This window comes from Eublepharis macularius, chromosome 6 (assembly GCF_028583425.1).
Source record: "Eublepharis macularius isolate TG4126 chromosome 6, MPM_Emac_v1.0, whole genome shotgun sequence".
NCBI classification, from domain to species: Eukaryota; Metazoa; Chordata; class Lepidosauria; order Squamata; family Eublepharidae; genus Eublepharis; species Eublepharis macularius.
In genome coordinates this window covers 19,158,773-19,184,667 of record NC_072795.1, presented here as the reverse complement: position 1 = coordinate 19,184,667, position 25,895 = coordinate 19,158,773, and the positions used below count along the sequence as shown (strand labels likewise).

Genomic DNA, 25,895 nt, shown 5'->3' with positions numbered 1-25,895 from the left:
TCAGGTATAGGCCCTCCAGAACAAGACTGGTTTGCAAGACCTACTGCAAACTGGGAGAGAGGTTATTTTGTGAACCTCTTTCTAGTAAGCTGTTTAAAAATTGGGGGCAGCCCAGTGACTTAAACAAGAGTTTGACAAAGGAACACAAAACAGAGTTACCAGCTTCTAAACCCACTGATGTCAAGGGACTTTGAAAGCCTGCCTAGGATTGCACTTTTATCAAGCTCCTGGTGGCTGCAGTCCCTGGCTCTTAGACATGTTTGGCTTGTAGGATCATAGACTGCTGAAGTCAAAAGCCTACATTGGCAATATCAAAAGCACTCCATTGTTTCGTACCTCCATTTTGCCAACTGAATATTCCTTTCACCTGGGTACATGTGTAACCACCGCAAGACTGCACACATACGATGCTCCCCACTTCAGCTAATTTAACGTTTATTTAGTGCGAGGAGCAGAACAGAGCACAGAAGTGACACCATCCAAGCCCAGAGGGTTTGTAATTTACATTTAGTTGACGGAACAGGAGGTTGGGGAGAGGGAGATTTATAAGCACCCACACCTGCTCTAGGATAACGTGTGTTCCAAATACCTGTAGGCCTCCAGAGCTGAAGTTCCATCTGCTGAGCACACTGTATAATTAAACATAGCCACCCATAAATGCACGGAGAATTACCTCTTTCTGTCGAGCCAAAGTCCTAGCACTTCAATTTACTCAATGATGTATTTCTAGCTCCTGAACTAACACCTTGAACTCAACAGTCTAAATAGCTGTGGCAGCTTGTAGAGCAGCTGTTACGGAAAGATCTTTTGTGCTCTTCTGTATGATTTTTAGTCTGGTTAGAGAGCCGGAGTAGTGTAGTGGTTAGAGTGTTTGATTAGGATCTGGGAGAGCCAGGTTCAAATCCCCGCTGTGCCACAGAAACTCACTGGGTGATCTTAGACTAGTCATCTCCTCTCCACCTAACTAACCTCCCAAGACTGTCATCAGGGTAAAATGGAGGAGCTGAAGTTCCATATTTATTTGGTATCCTTATATCCCCCCTCTCTTTTTCAAAACAGTCATTCAAGGCATCTAACAAAACATATACATCGGTCCAAGCAACAGCCTCACTCTCTCTCTCCCTCTCCAGTAGGGTGGCTGGTTGGTAGTTGGGCTGGACAAGCCAAAGGCCTCACTTGCTCTTTCCTTCTCCTTTTGCCAAGAATAGTTGGAGCATATAGCAAAATACTTCCCACTTCATCCCCCAGAATACCCTCTCTCCTTCTCATCAGTCTAGCAGAACACTTCAGACAATCAAGCCTGCTGTGAGGAGCTCTATGAAGACTCCTTCTCTTTGCCTGAAGAAGACTGCAGCTGTGCCTGCTCCCTTCGCACACCCAGCATTATGTGTTGAACTCTGCAGTTCATTCAGTTACATGCAGATCCTTCCCCTGATTCAAGCAGCCTTCCAGCAGAAGAAGATGGCCGTCCTTGCTCTGGAGGAAGGCTCGAACTTAGATGAATAGAGAGGTGGAAACCATCCCTATATCTGTATAGGGATTGCATGATCCATGTACATCATGGTTCATATCATTGAGGTCTACATGTGTAGACATTTATGAAGCCACCACAACCACACAATGGATGTCAAATGTGCCAAGGAAGCAGGTCCATCCAAGATAATCACAATTCCCCCATGCATAGAGAAGAACATCTACTTTCTTAAATCTTGCCTACAGCCAAGGAATTTTATTGACTTTATTTATAGTCTGCCATTCTCATTGAGACTCAAAGCAGATTACATGGTGCAGATCAACATAATTCATTATAAACGTTGTACAGGTCCATTGTGTTCCATTTTGGTCCATTTCGGTACCTTATGCTTGTAAGGTACCATCAAGTTGCAGCCAATTTAGGGCGCACCTGTATGGTTTTCAAAATGAAATGTTCAGAGGTGGATTTGCCATTGCTAGCATCTGTGTTAGCAACCTTAGACTTCCTTGGTCTCCCATCCAGGTACTAACAAGGGCCAACCTTGCTTAGCTTTTGAGATCTGATGACATTGAGCTAGCCTGGGCCATCCAGGTCATGGCTCTGTACCATGGTCTTGTTTTATGGTCCTTGTATCTAGCAATAGTTGGCTGCCAACATGGTAGTTCAAGGCTTTGATCCTGAACCTTTGTAATGTAATAACCCTGCTGCGGAATCATAGATTATAATGTTGCAATGATGATATAAACATTTTGTTCCATGAGAAACTGGCACTTGCTGGCCCGAAGATCAATAGGATCAAGGCACATATGAATGAAAATGTCACTTAATTTGTTTAATATGCATCAGGCTTCCGTTTTTGAAAAAAAAAAAGATCAAGACTGCACTTTTTGTTGAAATGGAAGTATAACCATATCATAAAGAACAGAAAAGGTTGCTTCTTTTCAAGATGACTTTGAGAAAATAGCTTGTAACAATAGTGCTGAAAATTCACCCCCTCTGTTACAGTGAATAAATTCAAAGCATAGAGTATAATTGCTGTCACATAATGTGTTTTAGCCACCTTTTCACTTGCTCCAGATGACTGAAACAGGGTGAAGGGAGGGGATGTTCCACACACTTTCCCACAAGGTGCTAAATTTGTACTAGAAGTACTAATTTTGGCAACTTAATACTTAAAATCATTGCTTTAAATTTATCAGTGACCCATATGATCTTTATAGGAATGTCTCACTTGATTTTCAAAAATGTCATCCAAAATTTTTGAAATTCAGTTTGAATGCTGCAACTTTATAAAGTTTTGACTTCACGAAAATTAGGATCAACTTTTGCTACATGAACAGTGCCAGGGGCGGCACCAGGGTTTCTGGTGCCCGCAGCTGTCCCTACGTGCGTGCACAGAGAGTGTGCATGCACATCCCCCGGATGGTATGATGACGTCACTGCATGTGATGTCATCATGTAGCAAGCCAGCCCCATTGGCCGGCACGTGGCTGGGACAGTGCGCAGAGGTTGGGGAGGTTCCGCATGCCATCCTGAACACCTGCCATGCCTGGCCCACGGCTGCTGTGCCCAGCCTGGGGGTGGGGTGTTGGTGGCAGCAGCGCAGGGTTGGCCAGCTGCAGCAGCTGCAGGCCAGCTTCATGGCGCACGCCCCTGCCCCCGGTGCCTCCTCCAGCACCCCATTCAGCGCCTCAGCGCTTGAGGCAGGGGGTGGACCTGCCTCAATGGGCATGCTGGCCCTGAACAGTGCAACCCTACGTGGGCATATTAAGAATTCTACTGAAGCCTACTAAATGGGTCTTTCTTCCAGGAAAGTGTTCTTAGGATGGCACCGTAAGGCTGCATCCTAAGACTGCTTTCCTGGGAGTTGTTGTTTTCTGTAGATCTCAAGAAGGGATGTATGACAAACTCCTGTACACTGTGAATTTTTATTGTGAGAAATGTAAAAATCTGTCTTTGTTCTTAAATTTTAGAGTTTCTCTGCACAGTACTTGTGACACGTGTTCTTCATGTGTCGAGAGATGCAATGTTAACTGGGAAGCATTGTTTTAAATGACAGAGCCAGTGGAGATCGCTCCGGAGGGGAGGGATTCTCTCACAGCCCTCCGCATCCTCTGCCGTGCCAGACTGTCTCCCCTTCCGGAGCCTTTGCCCTGCTGAGGCTTGGTTAATTGGGGGAATCAGTAAGCCCCCTGGTTCCTGCCAACTTGTTCAACCATGTTAGCTAATATAAAAGTGGCTACTAAAAATATCTACAGAGAGTACCCTAGACCCCTTTAGAATCACACACCTTGGTCAAGTGAACTCTTGGTTGTGATGTGTGCAATATGTGGTGGATAATTACTATTTCATTAAGGATTAACTCTCTGGGTGTTCCAGAATCTAATGTAGCTGGGTACTAAACAGGCTGTGAGTTGAAGCCTATGTGGCTGTTGTGCTGTGTTTGGATGTTTGGAGAGAGACAGAGACAAACATAGACACAGACACAGACAGAGATCTCCTTCAGTATTATTATTGTTGTTGTTGTTGTTGTTATTCTTATGATGATGATGATGATGATGATGATGATGATGATGATGATGATGATAAGTAGTAGTAGTAGTAGTAGTAGTAGTAGTAGTAGTAGTAGTAGTAAAATATAGAGATCTCGACTATGAATGAAGAATACAACAGTAGTCTCCATCGTCATTGGGGTACTGGGAACTATTTTGAAAAACTTTGCAACTTATATTGAAAAACTGCAGCTTTCTGATATAACACCTACAGAACTTCAAAAGACGGCGCCACTTGGAACAGCATACATTTTACACTGATACCTGGCTGATACTTAGGTCTCTGGTGGAAACTTATATCAGCTCAGAAAGTCCAATCAATGATAACATGTGATCTTTATTATTGATTGTGTTGTGTGAAATTTGAATAACAACAACAACAATAATAATATAACATTCAATTTATATACTGCTCTTCAGGACAACTCAACACCCACTCAGAGCAATTTACAAAGTATGTTATTATTATCTCCACAACAACAAACACCCTGTGAGGTGGGTGGGGTTGAGAGAGCTCTGAGAGAGCTGTGACTGATCCAAGGTCACTCAAGTGGAGGAGTGGGGAATCAAATCTGGTTCTTCAGATTAGAATCCCATCACTCTTAACCACTACACCACACTGGCTCTTAAAAAAAAGTTTTGTTGGATTATGATGCCTGGTGAGTAAAGCTTGATTATTATGGGTTAGTCTTAGTTCCAGTGCTGAGAATTTTCTCTATAGAGGCCAGCTGTAACATGAAAGTCTTGAGTAGCACTACACACTTCTAAGCAGGGCCGGTGCCAGGGTTTCTGGTGCCTGAGGCAAGATACCTGCTTGTGCCCCCCCCTCCTGCTAACCAACTTGATATTGTAGGCTTAAAAATGATGGATTTTAAATACATCTCCAACATTATACCTTTTACAGCTTTTCCATCCTGGTATTCTTGGTGATTGGGAGGGGCAGCAGCTCAGTGTGGTCATGGAGCTCCCAGAGCAGGAGGTAGCAACTCTTGCCCTGTGTGCACTCCGGCTCTGCGTGATGATATCACTTGTGACATCATCACGCAGGAGCATCCCCCTCACCTGAGGCAGGCAGCAGTGGCAAAGGGGCAGGGAGGCGGCCTGCTTCCCCAATCACTGCAGCATTGCCTGGGTGGCCAGCTCTCCGGGAGCTGAACAGAGACAGGTGGCAGCGGTGAAGGGGTGAAGAGGCGAGCGGGGACATGGCCCGCTTCTGAGTTGGGGGGATCATCGGGGGCCGGCACGGTGGCTCCTTCAGAGTTCAGTGCTCGAGGTAGCTGCCAGCACCGTCTCTATGGACACACCGGGCCTGCTTCTAAATACAGGGTATAAGTGCTTAGTATTGCATTGTAAATGTCATGGAATGGGACTCTTCACAAGAAAAGAGACATGTACACACAAGGAAAATGCACAGGTATTGTCGTGCTGCATGCTACATGCATAAATTACATTTAAATGCCATGGTACCCTTCCAGATTTTCTGTTTTTAAAAGGCTTGCATGCGGAAAGCAGCAAATGTACCTAGTGGTTATGTGGTTGGGCTGCAAATCAGCACTCTAGTGGTTCGAGTCCCACTACTGCCATGAGCTAAGCAGGTGGCCTTGGACAAGCCACTCCTCTCAGCCCCAGCTCCCCAGCTGTATTGTGGGGATAACAACGCTGACTTCCTTCACCACTCTGAATGGGACACTAATCTGTCTAGAAGAGTGGTATATAAGTGCAGTTATTATTATTATTTGGCAGCTACTATAACATAGTGGTTAAGTGGTTGGACTGTGAAACAGCACTCTGCTGGTTTGGGTCCCATGACTGCCATGAGCTCAGCAGGTGGCCTTAGGAGAGCCACTCCCCTCAGCCTCAGCTCCCCAGCTGTATTGTGGGGATAATAATAACACTGACTTTGTTCACCGCTCTGAGTGGGGCACTGTTCTTTCTAGAAGAGTGGCATGTAAGTACATTATTTATTTATTTATTCAAACAGTGAGGGCAACCCTCTCAGAGTACTGATTATATAGTTCATTTAGAGCATGGCATACATGTGGGTTGCTAACACTAGGTTTGGACATTCCTAGAGTTTTGAAGACAGAGCCTGGGCAGGGTTTAGTTTGGGGAGCGGAGGAATCACAACAGGGATCTGATGCCATAGAGTCCATTTGCTCCAGAAGGATTGATCTCTGCAATTTGGAGATGCATTGTAATTCCAGGAGAACTCCAGGACCTATGTGGAGGCTGGCATCTCTCTCTATCTTTGTGATGCTAATTTGAAAATATATTCATATGTGGTTGATGGCATATCATTCATTTTGTTGCATATATCATTGATACTTCCCTGTTGCTACTGCACTGTTAACTCCCAGAAAAGAGAGCTATTATTGGCATTGCGAAGCCAGACAAGCTGCGGGACTCCTTTTGGTTTTGACAACGTCATTTTGTAGAATAGCAGCATTTTGCTTCTTTGAAAACCTGTCATGTCCATTCATCTTCTGGCCATTTCTATACCTGAGCTCTCTAATTTGTGTTTTCTAGTAACAATCGAAGCAGTATTTGTAGTATATGAAATCTTCTTTTGAAAAAAACACCCTCAGTAAAAGTGATGGATGGGACTGCCGGTGCTGCCTCTTTGTAATTCATTGCCTAGTGGGAAAGTGACACCATTTACCCCATTATAATGACAGGTGGGGTCAGTGCGCGGTTTTAAGGAGAGAGCAGACCTTTCCATTGGAAATGCACAGAGCAATGACTATGCAAATGATTTACCATGTTCAAGGCCAGTTTGACATTTACTGTGTTATGTTTACGATTAGAAGCTTAAAGCCGCAATTGGCAATTTAATAATAATGTTAAATACCGGTTATGTTTCACTCCACAGTTATTCCTGAATAAATGTCCATATTCTACTGAATTTTCTGCAGCTGATCTTTCAGCAGAGCCAAGAAGTACCCATTTTGAGTTCCCCTCCAATTTTTATCCTGCTCCTCTTTCAAGGTGCTTACAGAAGCTTACGAGGCTCTCCCTTCCCACTTTTTATCTTTACAACTCTGTGAAGAAGGCTTGGCTGAAAGAGAGTGACTAGTCCAAGGTTACGGCAGGCTGATTTGAACCCGAGCCTTATCAGTCCTAGTCTCACATTTTAACCATTATATTACAATTGCCAACTTCTAGGTGGAGCCTGGACATCTCCTGGAGTTGCAACTGATCTCCACAGATCAGTTCTTCTGGAGAAAATGACTGCACTGGAGGGTGTATTCTATGACATTAAATCCTACTGGTCTGTGGAGTGTCCTTCCCCTCCACAAACCCCTCCCACCCAGGCTCCACCTTCAAATCTCGCAGGAATTTTCAAACCTGGAGTTAGCAATCCTAGTACTTTGGCATCATGTTTCAACAAAGTTACTAGTAGGTTCAAACACAAAAGAGCATGACTGAAGCTACTAAACAAGTAACAAAATGGACCACAGAAGTAGCACACAAGAAGTAGCACACAAGGCCAGTGACCACTGATGTTCTGAACCCAAACAAGATGTTCACTTTTTTAACGAGTTAGAATTAGGAACTGCAAAAACAGGGAAATAACTTCCCACTACCACTAGTCAGTGGCGTCTGGTGAAGACTGGAGTTGTTGAGGCCAATTTCTTTTGATCATGTTTAGCATGCATTACTCTGACAGTTATCAAGATGCATGAGTTCAACACACATGTACAGTTTTCTTATCTCTGTGCACGCACATTTGGATAATGGCTGAATGCCAAACAAAAGCCCTTCATTGACACTTCCCACTGTAATGTGTTTTTCAAAAGCATTATCTGCCACTCTAGCAAATGAGAATTGATAGTCACTTCTTGCATTATCACACTAGATCTGATACTTATCCCTGGTGTTTTTACATTTTTGTAAATTAAGTTAGGCACACTGAGGCCAGGTTAAAACATACCTTTGGGAGTGCCAGCCACCCTAGAAAATCCCTTACCAGAGGTGGGCACGGACCAAAAAACGGACCAAATTTGACACAGTCTTGCCCTATTTGGCGTTCACGAACAGGTGGCTCATGGGATGTGCATTTTTCACGAATGCCATAACTTTTGGGTGGGTCCGTTGGTCCATTGCTTTGTGAATGCAGACATCCCAGTGCTGAGCAATCAATTCTCTAGGCAACGTAGGAGCTGCCTGCAGACCTTTTGCTGCCTTTGGAACACACCAATGATAGCCCTGAAAACCTTGATAGGCAGCTCCCATTATTCTCTATTTGAGCGTTTAGGGCAGAGATGCAGTTTCACTTTCCAAACCCGCAGTTACCGAGCGAGGAACTGCTTGTTGTGGGAGTTTATTTGCATTGTGTGTTGCGAGAGGGAGGCATATGGCTTGTGTTGCAGCAACGCTCTAGGAGCAAGCTTATTATAAGTTATTGGGTTTCCTTGGCTGAGGGCTCACTCTTCTGTTTCATTTTTTTCTCTTTCTATTCTTATTTGCTTGTGGGGTAGTGGACTAGGGCCCTGAATTTCTGGAGTTAACCCGTGTTGACTGACTCCATTTTTAATTGATCTGTAGTTTTTTTAACACAGAGCTGTGAGGCCCCCTCCAGAACAGGCAGACAATGGGGCAGCCCTAGTTGAGTGTGCTTACTAACTGGCCAGCTCGCCAAGGGAAGATGCAGGAGGAAGACAGCAACCTGATCTAGCTGCCTCTCTCCATGCTGTTCTGATCATAATGTGGATGAGCATTGCTTGCTTGCCTCCCCTTGCCGAGCCTAGCGTTAAATCTACATTCAGAGAGAGGAAAGCTTCAACTCAGCTTCGGTGGTGCTTATTTGCAAAGGGGCCAGGGAGAGGGAGGAAAAGACAGGCATGCTGGGCTTCTGTGGGTGTCCTCTAATAGATTGTCTCTGTCCTCATGTCCTTTAAAAGAATATTCCTCCTGCTTTCTTCCCAAAAACATCTCCTTGACTGTCCCGTCAAAGAGTACTTCTCTCCCTCCCCATTCCAGCCCCAAAGGAGGTTTTCTGCTCCCAGGAACCATCATTCCACTCTGGGGGCTGTCATTCCATTCTCAGAGGAAGATTCTGTAACTCCATCCCACACTTTCATTGCAGCTTTTTGGTGCTGCAAGCCAATGCAAGTCAATTGGTGTTTGCGGCTCCTATTCTATCTACTGGAAGTTTCCAGGGGGGTGGCCGCTTTGAGGGTCTGTAACTCAGACCTCCAAAATGCAATCTTGGCCAAACTTGGAGGGTAGCTGGAGGAGAGCCTGCTGAAGACTTGCTGCGAGTTTGGCATCTGTGAGCATGAATGGGGCAGTCCCAGGGCCCTTGGAAGTGACGGACCATGGACTGATGAACCAACCATGGACTGACAAACTGGGGCAGGTCTGTGAATGGTCCATGGCCCATGAAACTTGACAGACCACAGGTTGACAATCTGTGGGTTTTTCCCAGTCTGTGCCCATGTTTACTCCTTACATCAAATATTGAAAGCAATAATGATGGTATGAAAAACCTGATATGCTGCCAGCCAACTTGATACCACTAAACTCAATTTCTCCAAATAACCTATGTTGTGCAACTTTTATCATGTATAATGAATTTATACTGGTGACGTTCTCTGAGTATTTAAAAACATAATATAAATATTATCATTATTCTCTATACTCAGTACCAATTTCCATAGTTCTCATATATGAAGTCTTTCCTACAAAATAAATATGAGAACATGCATACACATTGCAACTGTACAGCAGTAGATATGATCTTACTTTTCTTCAGACATTCCTTGAAGATGTAAATATGCAACCTCCCCTCACAGCAGCCACTGAACCTCAGATAAAACAGCAGACAAGTTTTTATTTATTACAGAAATTTTGCCTGTCATTCTTTCTCATAGAATTTGAACAACGAAGTCTAGGCCAAGGGCTTACCTTGCTTCTACACCAACCCAGGAACCAGGCATTTTACAAAGGAAGAAAGAAATCTTTGTAGAAGATTTGCCAACCTTTAAGTGATAGCTGGAGGTCTCCTGGAATTGATGTTGATCTCCGGACCATAGAGATCAGTTCCCCTGGAGAAAATGGCTGCTTTTGAGGGTGGCATTGTACTTTGCTGAGGTCCAAACCCTGTCCTATCCAGGCTCCACCCCTGAAATCTCCAGGAATTTCCAACACTGGCAGCCATCTATATAATTGTGCCTTTTCTTTCTAATATGACAATCTATGGCCCTGTGCTAATAGGGGGAAAAACCCAACCAATTGGAAGGAAGAGGTGGCTGCCCTACCCACGGCTCACAGGATTTATGTGATTGGCTAAAAATTACCTCACAGCTGCTAGCAACCTCAGCAACCATTGGCTGAAAGCGTTGAGAAGAGGGGCCAAAAAGTGAAACAAGTAAATGGGTTCACCCTGTACTAAGAACTATGGAGAGAAGGCCTTGCCATTTACAAATATATATATTTTTACAATAAATTAGCATTAATTCAATCACACCACCATCAACTTTTTCTGGTTTGTATATATTTTTGTAGGTAGGGATTGCTTGGGATTTGAAAAATTAATTTAGGGGTTCCTCCATGGAAAAAAAATTGGGGAAACACCATTGTATCATGTCTCCACCCTTGGTTGTATATGTCTAAAGTTAGAACTTATTTTTGGCAAAAAAAACCCTTAATATGTCCCTAGTTTATACCATGCTAACATAAAGAAGCGACTTTTTAAGTTTCTCTAAGCAGCAAGAGATATGGGAACCCATCATAGCATCTCTTTCAGCCCCACCATCCTGTTCACGGTGGCCTCAGATATTTCCTCATCACAACAGTATGATTTAACAGTTGCTGGCTCTAAAGTAAGAGGAGATCAATGTTTATTCTTTCTTACAGCATGACATATCATGTCAGGGATGAACTGTAATGATGTGTCCAAACTATCTTAAGTATCATCTAGACCACACAATAACTTACTTATACAACTTGGGAGTCAGGTGCTTAGGAAATGAAATAGATGTTCTGCAATGCAACGACGGCATAAAAATGTTTGAATGGCTTTTTTAAGAGTTTATTTTCCTCCCAGCAAGGAAATAAGTATGGTTGCGTGTGCATCTGTGCGTAGACACGAGAGATGCATTTTTTTTTTCATTTTTAAGAGACCCTCAGCAAATGGGTGCCTGTGAAATAAGAGAGCTGAGATCCATCTAGGCTGACTCTTTTTTTCGTCCTCTTCCTGCACATATTTAGCCTGGGCTGTGAGCCCAAGGGATCTTGACTTTTTTGGTCTTAACTTGTGGCTTTTATTCCGGGATCTGTGTAGGGTTGCCACCCTTCAAGTGGGGCTTGGAGAGCTCCTAGAATTACAACTCATCTCCAAATTCCAGAGACAAGTTGTCCTGCAGAAAATGATAGCTTTGGAGAGCAGACTCTATAGCATTATACCACACTGAGGTCCTGTCCTTTTCCAAAGTCTGGCTCCACCCCCAGTCTCCAGGAATTTCCCAACCTGGAGCTGGCAACCCTAGACCTATGAGAGTCAAAATGGCAGACTAAGACCATCCCAGATTTTTGTTTCTGTTTGTTTGCCTATTTATCTTCTGTAATTTGGACTTTGCCCTCTTTTGTAAACTTCTTTGTGTCCTCCCTTGGAGGAAGTGCCCTTCACATATTTAATTAATTAAATAAATACATGAATAAATCTTAGGGTAAGAATGAAAAGCCTTCGCTTACCCAACATTGGTCATTACACCCTACTTGCTCCCCATGCTTTGCTCCGTACCATGAACTCATCCTATCAACTGAAGATGGTACTAGAATGATAAGTGGTCATAATAGATGATGGGGGCAGAGACAAAGTAAAAAGGATCACCAGTTTTGACCCACCTAGACTGCAGCTGAGCAAGCCCTATCTCATCAGATCTCAGAAGCTAAGCAGGGTCAGCCTTGGTTTGTAACTGAATGGGAGACCTCCAGCGAAGACCAGGGTTGCAGAAGCAGGCCATGGCAAACCACCTCTGTTAGTGTCCTGCCATGAAATCCCCACCAGGGGTCACCATACATCGGCTATGAATTGACGGCACTCTCCACCATCAGAGTGAAGCCCACACTGCATTCGGCCATCCAGGCTTAAATATAGGATGAAATGTACTTCATCTGAAATGCCACTTATCTATAAAATAAACAAACCTGTGGGTTATGGATTATCTTATCTACTACAATGACATTATAAGTTAGGATGCCATTTATTTGTTTTAGGGAGAAAAGTCAAATGAAATATAAAAGGAGAGAGTAGCTTTCCCCTTTTCTAGCAGGTTCAGGCTAACTGAAAAATGGCTGGGTTTGTTATCTTGTAGATATAAGACCCAATAACGCATCCCCTGTTGGAAAAAAAGAATACCTTTGCCATACATCTTGTGCATTTTGACAGTGTTTAGGTTTGGCCTCAGATAGATAGATAGATATTTGCTAACAGCTCTGCTACTTTTTTTATTTCCTTGTCTCCAGTCCCTGCATATTTCCTTTAAGGGTATGAGTAAATTTTGTTGCATGCCACATAATAAAGGTGGGGAAAGTTAAATATATTTCCCTATACCTTCAACAAGTTCCGTCAGAGAGTATGAAACAGAAACTAGAGCAATCTCAGTCGTATCGGCCTTTATTGTCTGAAAGGAACTGGTAGCTGAAAAGTCTGTGGGTTGCTGGGCTGAGAAAACCCCTTGGAGGTGATGTTCTAGCTCAGTCAGAAGCTTATGATTCTGTGCCACAAAATTACCAATGTGTTAATTTTCAGGAAAAGGTGTGATGAAACCAACCCTCAAAACATCTCACAAATAAAAATAGAGCCACTCCAATATATGAGAGCCTGGAAGGGGCTAGGCATGGGGTCCAGTTGCCATTGGGGCAGGTAACGGCTAAGGGAATCATGACATGATATGTGAAGTGCGGGCTGGGGACTCTCCCAGCCTGACCTGCATTTCATATCTGGCCCAGGAAGCGCCTTAAAAATGGTGGTGGTGGGAGATTAGTTCAGTCCAGTTTCATTCATTCATTCATTCATTTGATTTATAGCTTGCCCTCCCTACAAGCAGGCTCAGGGCGGGTTACAGTAACATTTAACAGGAGCACTCAAGGCAGTTAACAAATATAAGCATAATGATCCTATAAAATACAATTCTCAATTAACTAATCATGAATAAAACAAGACGATTTAGCATTTCTATTACCCATGGCAACTGAGAGGAAAAAAAATGCTTTGCCTCCTCAAGCACAAGGTAGAGTTGCAGTCTCTTCTCAAGTGTTGAGCAGGCAGGGGTGTGGCTGGCAGGTGGAAACAGTCAGCCTGGATATTTGGGGGGTGGAGTCGGGAGGTTTGAGGGTAGACACTGAAGAGGGTGTGGTTTTGTGGAGAGGAGGGGCCTCAGTAAGGTATAATGCCATAAAGTTCACCTTTCAGAGCAGCCATTTTCTCCAGGGGGGACTGGGCTCTGTTGCCTGGAGATCAGCTGTAATTCCAGGAGAACTCCAGCTACCATCTGGAGGCTGGCAACCCTACGGCAGAATGGGCTTCAGTCTTTCCTCCCTTCCACCCCACTTCACTTGCGACAGAGAAAATGGCCATGAGCTGGGATAGGACTCGATGGCAAGAAATCTCAGCTGAGCTCCTTCCCCAAAGTCCTCCTTCACTATGCTCTGCCTCCAAATCACCAGGAATCTCCCCGTCTCTAGTCAGCACACGCATTGCTTTTGTGATTGCTGAAAGAGATGGGTAGAACATAATTGCATGCAAGGACACTTACTGTGTTATGGTTTGTGGCTTGACGTATGACAACTCCTTCCCTGTTTTCCTGTGAATGGTTTAAGTTTACTTGCTTTTTAATTTACTGTTTCTTTATGCGTCCCCACCACCAATCTCCTGTGTGGGAACATACATTAAGCCAGTTTGTTTTTTTAAGTCACATAGCTTGGGTATAAGTTAATTACACTCTCAGTTTTATGTATAGATGGGATGGTTGGCAACTATTGTTCAAGAGTAAATTGGCTAAATAGCGAACAATAGTTGAAAGATAATTTGCATTTTTGAGGGCCAGTTCCCAGTGATTGCATTTGTATAGGGAACCAGCTCGGAACTCACCACCAAAATGCAAGGAACTGTCCAAGGATGGTTTCAGCAGCATGGTTGATTCATTTGATTCATATACAGTTTGCTTTTCTCATTTTGACTGAAGACCAATTACAGAATTAGAAGACTATGCAATAAAAACATTGTAATACATAAAACGAACAGTGCAGTGAAAACAGTTCTATACACACAAGAAGTACAAAAAGAAAAAAAGAAAAGAAAACTGGATTACAAAATCAGAAAACAGTGCAATCAAAACATACTGCAATGCAAGAGTAAAATAAAACAACCTAAAGAATTCACTTTTTTTGTACTTTAGAAGAACTTTAAGATGGTATGGCTAATGTAGGTTGTTGGGAACAACAGTGTTTTTAGTACAAATTGGACCAACCAATGTGGAGCTGAAATTATGTGGGAGGATATGACAAAATGTCTGAGCTAGTATAGTGGCGGTCCAGACACATCTTAAGAAAAATGAAAGATGGGGGGGGGGAACCTGATTAATGCCTGTGCTGTTAAAAAGCCTTTATTTGTCATGTTGAAAGTGGGGTTTATGCCATCTGATGCAAAGCTGAATTTTCCTTGCAATACTTACGCTTTTCAGTCCACAGATTGTGTTTTAGAGAGAGTACGCACCCAGTTTGAACAAATGAATGAATCAAAGAGTTTCGCAGTTGCACAGTTTTAGGAATAAGAGGATTTACCTTTGCATATCTAAAGCGAGTGCACAAGTGTTCCTTTTTTCAGCAGCTGATAAAAGGCTGTGTTCCCCTTTGTTTTTTAAATAGCATTATTCTGCCCAAGGAAAGCAGTTTATCTGTACTTTGCCGCCAGTGATTCTGCTTTCATATTCAGAATGTGTAAAGATCAGGATTATATCATTTTGACATCACTGAAAGCGAACGTTAAAAGCGTCACAGCATCAACTGGATTCATTATAGTTGGATTGTGCTACGCAAAGTGTGTCTTAACATTGTGTGTGCAACAAGCCCCAAATACATTATTAACAGGAATATTACCCTGTTTAGCTTCTAGGAGACAGCACAACAGTACATATGCATTATTTTAAAATGCATTACAGCAGCTACCAACAACCTCATCTAATCTGGGATTCATATAAGCCTATGAAGTATCAGGCCCTCTTTTCAAGCACCTACCAGTGTACTAAAAGAAACACCAGCTGAATACAGAGAACTATTTGTCACATGGTAGATCGCTCCTTTTTATGCTATTCATATGGTTTTGCAACATTTTAACATCGATTGTTATATGCAGGGACACAATTTTAGTAGAAGAATGTAAGAAGAGCCTCGCAGGCTCAGACCAGTAGTCCATCTAGACCAGCAACCTGTTAAACCCAGTGGCCAGACAATTGCCCCAGAGTCCCAGCAGACATCAACCACAACACTGCTATTTCCTCCTAGCCTAATGTTGCTGCCCAGCATTGGTATTCAGAAGTTTGCTGCCTTGGTAAAAAGTTTGCTGGCCTCCCCGATTTCCGATTTTGGATCTGACTTTGGACCGGAAACGAGACTTGATCGGTTAGAATCGGGTACCTGCATTTGGCGGTGCCGCAGAATCACGATCAGCTAAATCGGGATTATTTTTTGGATCGTGCCTATGTCTAGTTGTGAACTTTAGTTCAATAATGTAATAGGAGTAGTAGTAGGATGATGATGGTGATGGTGATGATAATGATAGCAGTTGTCTATTTTTCACTGCAGGCTGAAATTGTAGACGTGCAGTATGGGACCGTGGAAGATTTGCTCAGGATTCCAGACATCACCAATGTCACCCACAGAATTGCCCTTTTGAAACTAGGATGTTTGCCATTGCTGTATAAGGTCAGTCATGAGTGTAATTTAAAATAGTGAATCCTTGATTTTCTTGGTTTTTGAATGGCATCTGTTACAATGACCCCCAAGTTTGGGCTTGATCTTCTTCATCTCAACTCAACTGGCTCTTTCCTGCCATTACTTACTGCTGTTTTTGCCTGGCAAAACTGTACTGCTCCCAAAATTCCTGAAATGATAATCGAAGCTGAGTGACTGGCCAGCTCTCTTCATTTCTCTGTGTAGGAGGTACAGCAAGAGAAGCTTTGGCTTCATGACGATGGAGGTAAAGGAAAACGCAAGTAGTGATTAATGAATGCAGAGCAGACAATGAACCCACAACGAACCCAGTGTAAAGATGACATACGGAAACCATAAAGGCATCATTAACAGTACAATCAGCGGGCTTAGACTGGAGTAACGCCATTTAGGATTGCACTGTCAAACTGGTGAATACTCACAGAGGATGGAATGCTGGAAAGGTAGCAGGTGCCTACTAGCAATTCCAGCCCCATCACGACATCACCTGTAAAATAATTTACTTGTAAAATAAGATAATTCCTGAACTAATCAGACTTTATACTAACAGTGTAATTAAAAGTAAAATAATTCTTTAAACTTAAAGAACTGGAATATCTTCAGTGCTCGCTGGCCTTATCTTAATTAATGAACACGTATTATTTTTACTTTTAAACTCATTTTGTAACTTTCAGCAGGTAGTCCTTTTTAATATTTAATTTTTTTTCCACACAAGCAACATGTACATTTTCTGATGAAGGGAATTTATTTCATGAAATAGGAAGAAGTTTTGGTCAATCTATAACTTCCTTACATTTGGGCCAGGGCCACAGGCTGGCATCCCTTGCTCTGTGTGAGGCAGGTACAAGCAGGGGGATTCCCTAGCTAAATTTACAAGCTGTTTCCCAAGCTGAAAATAGAAAAGAGTCCAGTAGCACCTTTAAGACTAACCAACTTTACTGTAGCGTAAGCTTTCGAGAACCACAGTTCTCTTCGTCAGCATCTGACGAAGAGAACTGTGGTTCTCGAAAGCTTACGCTACAGTACAATTGGTTAGTCAAAGGTGCTACTGGACTCTTTTCTATTTTGCTACTACAGACTAACATGGCTAACTCCTCTGGATCTATAACCAAGCTGAAAATACACACGGAAATCCCTGTTTTGAATCATTATCATTATTTTCCAGATTTGTTACTCAAATCTGGGATTTTTAGGCAGTATGAAAAACACTCCCCCCACCCAAAATCTGTATAGTTTCTCATCTTGTTTTTCTTTGATTATCCAAATTTCCCTGGCAGTGGCTGCAGGGAAGGCAGCTCCTGGATGGTGCAAGCCAGGTGTAGGGGCCGACAGAGTTGCAGTTCTGGCTTGCTCCTTCTCCGTCCCTCCCTTCTTTATGAGGGCGCAGTCCTTTTTTCCACTGCAAGTAGAATGGTGTTGGGCACCTTGTTCAGGAGCCCCTGGATCAAATTCACTTGAAACTTTGGGAGGGGGATCTTTGGTTGCAGGCAGTAATGACTCAACTGCAGTTTTGGCCATTTGGTTGAAAAATATCCACTCCAGCCTCTGCTCAAAGTCCCCTCGTAGGGATTCATGGAAAACAAATAATTCTGGAATCCTGGAAAAGCTGAAACCTGAATCCCAAATTGGTACTGAGGGAATCCAAGTACCATTAAATACCAATATTTATGCCTTTCCTGAAATCCAAATCTGAAAAAAATCAAAGGGATTACCAGGTCCCTCTAGGTCCCTCTAGCCTCCTGCTTATCTTACTGCCATTTCCATGATCCTCCTTGTGCATGGACAAAGTGTTCATGTACCCCATGCCTATGCAATGACATCACTTCTGGGAACTGATGTCATCATGCAGGCAAAAAGGTTCAGTCCTTGCTGCAGAATGATTTTGCACATTTGAGCCCATTTGGGTCCAAAATTGGTCAGCAGAAAAGCGCAGGAGTGCTCTTGGGGCTGCACAATGACGTTGTTGCACCACTCCTGGAGCATACCTGGGAGGCTTGTTCCCATAGTGCTGCCCCCCCACTGGCCAGGTGAGTGGTGGGATCCCTTTGTACATCCCTAGGCATGAGCCGCCATGACAAGTTGCGGTCCCTGCCACCAGCATACGAGCTGGCAGCTCTCACCCTGCATGCGGCAGGCAGAAACCACTGTGAGATAGTGGCCCTCACTTTCTGCCTACTCTTCCTCCTTGCCTCCCTTCCCCTTCCACTGAGTGTGTGTGGCCCTCCCTTCCCCTTCCAGTGTGTGTGGCACTTCTCCAGGGCTGTTTTGTCCTCCCAGTCTACCCCTATAAGTATTTGCTTCTAAAAAGTCCAGTCCATCATTTTTTCTCCTGCCCTTCAGGTCCTCAAGTGTGGGGAACTGAGTTGAGGGCAGATAATTCCCCATCCCAAGTGGGTAAATGGAAGGCCTACCCACAGGCCCACTTCTTTTCACACCAGCCTTGTTTGCTATTCTGGGAAGGGACTCTGTAGAAGTTGGTGATAGATCCCTGTGGTTACCGGCCTTTTGCATAGCCATTCTCCTTGCTTGCTAATTCCCCGCAAATCATTTTCTTGCAAAGAGACCAGTTCCGGTAACAATATAACTGTGCACTGGACTGTAACATGTGAAGATGCCTTATACTGAGTTAGACAACTGGTCCAGCCAGTACAGCATCCTCTACTGTGAAAAGAAGAAAAAACGATGGACAGAAAGTGAGGGCCACTGTCTCACAGTGGTTTCTGCCTGCCTCATGCAGGGTGAGAGCTGCCAGCTCGTATGCTCATGGAAGGGACCGCAACTTGTCATGGCAGCTCATGCCTAGGGATGTACACAGGGATCCCACCACTTCAGTCAATGGGCTGAACCCAGCACAGGGTGTGTGAAAGTGACAGCCCCCTTCTCCTGCTGATCGCGGGTGGCAGGAGAACAGGGCTGTCACTTTCACACACCCTGTGTGGGAATTAATGGATTGATGGCACCAGCCTGTCTGGCTTCACAAACCTCTCACGATTCTCATGAACCGGGCAAAAAAGTCGTGGAGTTCGTGGAAAACGTGGCCCCATGAACTAGCCCGGTTCCTGCATTTTTAAAAATTGTATTACAATTCATGCCCACCTCTAGTCTGGAGATCAGTTGTAATTCTGGGCAATCTCCAGGCACCACCTAGAGATTGTCAACTGTACCTGGGGAATGATTTTTATGGAACCCTGGGCAGGGGCCATTTTGAGAGCAGTTTTAAGAACAGCGTAGTGATTTGCTTATCTTAACCACACTTTACTCTCCTGTGGCATAATTTTACAAAATTTGGAGCAGCAAATATTTAAACAAAGGGAAAGGGCAGTGAGCTAGAGGGAAAAAAGGAACAGAGAACAGCGGTAGCTGGAGATGTCTGTCTCCTTTGCCAAAAGATCTGAGATCAGAAAATAGAAATCTCAATCTCAGATGTCATTTGCTTGTCCTGTTGGAAATTCAGACATGCCCTGAGGTAAAGCTCAGCACAACACATTGCCTGTCTAAACCTCAAGGCTTTGAGGGCTTACTAAGCTTGTTGGACTCCCTCCAAAATCTGAGGCTTCCAGCTGCACTGAGACACGGTGGGTGTTTCAGTCATGGAAACTACAATATGTAATGAAATAAAATGAAATACAGAATGGCTAGCCAGATGGGACCTTAAGGAGGGTCCATAAAGTAAAATCTTCCTTACCCTCCTAATGCATTTCACAGATTCAGCTCAGTATCATGATTTGGAATGGCTCCTTCCACACAAAAGGACACTGCACATATCACAATCCTGCTAGAACACACATTCTTAATATCTGTAGCTTCCTTAAGGACCATTCTAATGAGTGAAGCAGTTCGGGTTGGCTGTTACAAGCACTTCCCTTGCTAGTTAAGTTTCAGAGCTGGTTTAACAGGACAAAGGATGCCTGAGGAATGTAGATTTCCCCACTGTCCAAAGATGGACTGGCTTGGAGCACGGGGGCTAAGAATGTGAATTTCTGAGCTAGGAAGCCCCTGGCTCCAGTTATACAGCATTGCTTTCTAATTTTCACATGAACACACATGAATCTGCCTTATACTGAATTAGACCATCGGTCAATTAAAGTTCATGTTGTCTACTCGAACTGGCAACAGTTCTCCAGGGTCTCAGGCAGAGATCTTTCACATCACCTACAACTAGATTCAGATCCTTTTACCTGTAGATGCAAGGAATTGAACCTGGGACTTTTGCATGCAAAGCAGAGGTTCTTCCACCGCGCCACTGCCCCTCTCAGTCTTACTGCATTTTCTTTTACTGTATGTCGTATACTAAGGCTACAGCTAGTCCCCCTCCTTGCAATAGGATGCCTGCCTTTACTTGCACATACATGTATCAAGAATACAGCAAGACGTGCAGGGGACTGATGAGATGTATGGAGGGGGGATACCATCTTTTCCCCATTGCCCACTTGCTTGCTTGCTGGACTGGCCACTCACCAGCCACTCTGCCCAACTAGAGTATCATTAGCTCCATCTGCCCAGCAGGACCAGCATCAGCACATGTCAAGGTGGGACAGCTGTGAGGGTCTGCGGCTTCTAGTAGGGCCCCCTATTCATTTCAGACATCTCCTTTGATGCCTTCACGGACACCTTTCCACTGCTTGGTTGTGAGTGCTTTGTCATCTCTGCTCCGTGCTGCATATGTGCCTAGTGGTCCTGGAGAAGGGCACGAGGGTGGTGCACAAAGCATTAGTATTCTAGGTGGCCATGGCAGGGGCATTCCTAGCTGCACCACTGGGGCAAGCGGGCAGTGTGGGCAGCTGTGACTGCAGGGGGTGGGAGTGCTTGCAACTAGATGAAGGAAGGAAGGACAGGCAGGTGGGATCATGTGGGTGGGAGGGAAAGAAGGGGAGCCTAGTAGTGAATGGGCATAAGGGGGGGGCTGAGCACTCTCTGACTAGGCCCCTCAAAACTAGGGCAATGGAGGAGAGTGATGGCAGCTCCTGCTCTTTGTCCCCCACATGCCTGCCTATTGTCCAAGTTTATAGTGGGTTCCCTTCACCTCCCCACACTTACAGCAACTCTAGAAGTCAGAAGCCAGGATCCAGCACCCTCCGAGCCTCTTGACACCAGAGCAGACCAACGCAGCCATGGGCATTAAGCAACCTGTGGAAGGCCGACTGGTGGAGGTTCCTGGTTTCAGCAGGGAAGGGGCAGCAGTGGATGAGTGAGGCTGCTATGCCCGTCACACAAGGGACAATTGCCTCCCCACAAGAGAAGGAGAACACCCTCAAAAAGGCGGCCATTTCCTCTATCACCGTACATTTTAAAAATGTTTTTAAAAATCTTTTTGAGGGAATGTTTGTACAAACCCAGGGGCTGACCAGAAGCACCCTGCTTTTGTACAAGGGGTTTGTACAAGGAGCACCCCTCTGCTTTGCCCCTGCCCCCAATGTGTGGATTTACCAATGTGCATGTCCCAGTCCCAGTCCAGAATTAGATGCGGGATTGTAATTTTGCATTGTTTTAGTCGTGGGCATCAAGGATGCTATGAAATCCTGCTGCTGCTGTGCTCTTTTTATCCGATTCATTATGTAGGACTTTTCTGGAACTGCAGAATCAAAATCAAGTAATTGTCAGACAGGCTGGCAAGCCGGCCTGCCTGCCATACCTGTGGATGTCTACCTATTGGGGGTGGGTGGGAAGGAGTGTAGTTGCTTTCTTGCTTCACTGTGTCTTTGCTGGGCTTTGTTGCTGTTTCTGCGGAACGGTGTTGTCAGTGCAGCTTGAAATCAGTGCCTGGGAACCGATTGACCTTGGGAAACTCAGCTCTGCATCTCTCTTAGGGGTTCCCCGCTTCCACGCTATTCAACTGTCTTTTGAATTAGGGGGAGGAGACTGGGGATATAACTTTTCTGGGAGGAATGTGATCGGCATTCCAGGCAATTACTCTGCCGTACTTTACTAGTATGGATTCCTAATAAAGACCTTCAACTTATACAGCTGTGTCTGATGAAGTGGAGAGTCTGAAAGAGTCCTCTAGCCAGGCATGACTGTGATGATGATGATGATGATGATGATGATGATGATGATGATGATGATGATGTGAAATATTCAAAATGAATCAAGAAATTAAGGGAGTTATTATTAAAAAAAAAACCCTCAAATCATTTTTACCTTTTTTTTTTCCTGAAAAAGAGATTTATGTAAGGTGGCAGAGCCCTAGAAAGCAGGAAGTATGGCTTGGATCCCATGCAATATGAGAGGATAAATGGTTTATTTCTATATGCCACTGTACCAAATTCAAAGAAGCAGTTATAATACGGTAGAAGCTTCGGCTGTTATTGTTAAAGCAACTTAGGATCTCTTTGCTCACCAATGAAAATGCCCCCACAATTTCAGCTTGGGGTGTGTGTGGAGCCCATTGTAAATACAAATCATCTTGGTATCAAACGGTATTTATATCTGAACAAATTCAGCTATTTATCTAGACAATTTAGACCCAATCTCATTATGTACATGAAAGGTCAGCAATCACGGTTCAGATTCAGTGTCTCTTCTGCAGCCTGTTATTCCCCCTCCCCTACCCCATAATGCATTTTCATCATTAAATGCCAGACACAATGAAATAGCAATCAGTGTACGTCTGTGTTTTACATGGAGCTTGAATAAGATGCAAAGTTAATACAGGACGCGCACTACCCAAAGAGAAAGCCGTAAAGGTTGAGCTTTTCTGACATTTCACACAGACGCTTGGTTTTCAAAACATTTTAGTTATTCCATATTGTTATTTTTTATTCATTAATGTGTTTGTTACAGGAAGCTCTAAGGCCGGTGAGCTCAGGGTTATCATTATTTTTTTCTCGCCCGGAGAAGTAGTGATGAAGTCTAGCAGTGCAATCCTGAACAGAGTTACATCTTTCTAAATCCATTAATTTCAAGGGTGTAATTCTGTTTAGGATTGTACTGTAAATTACCCAGTGAGTCTGAGAGTGGAACTACATCCAGCAATCCACCTACGAGATAATACTGGCTATAGTGGTCTTTCCATAAGTTCAGATATAAGATCTGTGCATTTACTTGGGTTCCTGAATCAGTTCATTAGAAAGAGCAGGTTGGTGAACATAAGATAACAGGGATGAAGAAGCTACATGTATATATAAAAACTGCCATGCCATCAGCTGGCTGGCCTGTAAATTAAAATATCAAGCACACTGCACTCTATCATGTAAGCTGTGACTATAGGTTTGCCCCAATAAAGTGAATGCAGCCAGTGTTTCAATGGATTCTTTTTTGTTCTCACAATGAGACTATACTATTTCAAGATTGCATTGTCAGGTCAGTTCATTATCCTAGTATATAAAAGGCTAACCATGTTCCTGACAACTCACTTCCTACCCTGGTGTACCTCCAGAGGGCACTGCTGTGGAGGGAAGCCTAGATGGGGCAGCACATCGCTCCAGGGAAGCCAAGGCTGGGATCAGGCGCAGAGCAGGAGGTAATGCCTGCCCTTCCCCCTGCCTTCCCCCAGCTGGTATCAGGCATAGAGGAAGTAGCAATGCCCGCCTGCTGTCTTCACCCAGCTGGGATCAGGAGTGGAGCAGGTGGCAATGCCTGCCCGCTGCCTTTACCCAGATGGGATCAGGGAAGGAACAGGAGGCAATGCCCACCCCCCTGCCATCACCCAGTTGGGTTCAGGAGTGGAGCAGGCAGTAATGCCTGCCCCCCCCTTCACCCGGATGGAATAAGGCGTAGAGCAGGAGGCAATGCCCACCTCCCTTCACCAAGCTGGTATCAGGTGCAGAGGAATTAGCAATGCTCGTCCCCCCCTTCACCTGACCAGGAAGTGGCAATGCCCGCCTGCTTGCCCTCCCCTTTCTAGAGCCCATTGTATTTTTTCCCACAACCGGCTTTGTTACTAGTGGAAAATATTTAGCACTCGGTTATTTCTCTCAGGCAATCAATACTTCAGTGTCAGGATACCTGCAACACCATGATCTATTGATTCAGTGTGGTAATGACACTTACAAGATCTACATTATCTGCAGCCTCAGCAATGAATTTGCTGGGTTTAGCCATCAATGATATCTACGACTGGATGGAAATTGTAAATCCTTCTGGCTACCATCAGTTTTCTTTTCTGAACTATACTTTGGGGGTTGCATTGATAAAGCTTTTTCAGCCAATATTAGAGGATATCTGCCATATATACCATAAAACCCATAGTTTTATCTGACAAAAAAAAATAGATTGCCATCTTATATATGCCAGCTCTTACATATGGTGCTCGAACAAACAAATAACATTCCTGGGCTACTTACTGTCCTTGGAACCCATGGTAAGGAGTCCCTAATTCCCTTTCAGTGTATGGGCTCAACTTGATTAGCAAAGGGTCAGATTGTCTTGGAAAGGGAAGTAGAAGGAACTAGTGGTGATCTCTCTCTCTCTCTCTCTCTCTCTCTGAAACCCATTGGGTGGACTGCCCGATTTTTCTCAGAAGTACAACTGATCTCCACTACTGAGATCAGTTTGCCTGGAGGAAATAGAAGCTTTGAAGTGTAGCTTTGATGGAATCCCATACATACCTACTTTCTCCCTTCCCCAAACTTCACCCTCCCCATTAGGGTTATCAAACCAGCCCCACATAGGGGCCTTCACTTCCCTGTCGTGGTGGGAATGATGTCATTCCCAGCACAACAAGGAAGTGCTCCAGAGCACGCACTGCACACACATGCGAGGAGAGTACTCCCGATGTGTGTGCCTACCCCACTCCCATCCCCTGGTTGGGCCTTCAGGTTACCTGGTAACCCTACTTCCCAGGCACCACCCCAAAGTTCCAGAAATTTCCCAGCCCTAATCTAAACCTGCTTCCTCATCTGTTCCCAGGCCTATACCGCTGAAGTGAATCCTGTCGGGGGGAATTAAAATATGGAAATGTGTAGATGGGATTTGAATCTTATGGTAAGTTTACAATGCTAGGAAGATTTAGCCCCAGCCTGATCTTATCTTCTAACTTCACTCTTAAGAAAAGGAATATTAAACTGCCATTAAACTTATTTACTTAAAATATTCAACTTCACCTTCCTCAGCTTCACTTAAAAGAGCAGGCCTGAAGAACTAGTGATGCCCCCAAGTTAACCACAATTCACCATTCTGTGGATTACATTTTTAATTGACTTGTTTTGTTTTTATATTGATAATATATAGGGTTTTTATGATTTTGTGGTATTATTTTTATTTTCAAGCCTCCTCGACCAGGACTCTGGTAGGGAATCTGGTAGGGTTGTCAGCCTCCATGTAGGATCTGGCAGTCTCCCAGATTTACAACTGATCTCCAGACTACAGAGATCAATTCTTCTGGAGATAAATGCCTGCTTTGGAGGGTGTTCATTTATGGCAAAAAACCTCACTGAGGTCTCTCCCTTCTCCAAACTCTACCCTTCCCAGGATCTACCCCCCAAATCTCTAGATATTTCCCAATGCAGAGCTGGCAGCCCTCAATTTAAGTATTTGAAAGGCTGTCATTTAGAGGAGGGCAGGGAGCTGTTCCAGTTGGCAGCAGAGGGTAGGACCTGAAACAATGGGCTTAAATTACATGCACAAAGGTACCGGCAGGATATTAGGAAGAACTTTTTCATGATCAGAGTAGTTCAAAAGTGGAATCAGCTGCCTAGGGAGGTGGTGAGCTCCCCTTCACTGGCAGTTTTAAAGAAGAAGCTGGATGAATATTTGTCAGGGATACTTTAGGCTGATCCTGCACTGGGCAGGGGGTTGGACTAGATAGTCTGTGTGGCCCCTTCCAACTCTATGATTCTAACTCTGGAGAGGCAGCATATAAATTACCTAAACCTATTGGGAGGTCTCCCAGCATTCCACCAAACTGCCATACTGCCAAACTGATGACACTTCCAGTAAAAACCAGACATAGTGGAAACTCTAGCATTTGACAAAAA

At 44.2% G+C, this 25,895-nt stretch overlaps 1 protein-coding gene across 1 annotated transcript in view; it reads left to right on the top strand.

Moving 5' to 3' along the window:
• The window catches only part of NAALADL2 (N-acetylated alpha-linked acidic dipeptidase like 2), a 756,283-nt gene that overhangs the window by 341,152 nt on the left and 389,236 nt on the right, over positions 1-25,895 (top strand). The window contains exon 4 of the mRNA XM_054984198.1: positions 15,835-15,954. Coding sequence (XP_054840173.1) covers positions 15,835-15,954 — 120 coding nt within the window. The remainder of the gene's footprint in view (positions 1-15,834; positions 15,955-25,895) is intronic.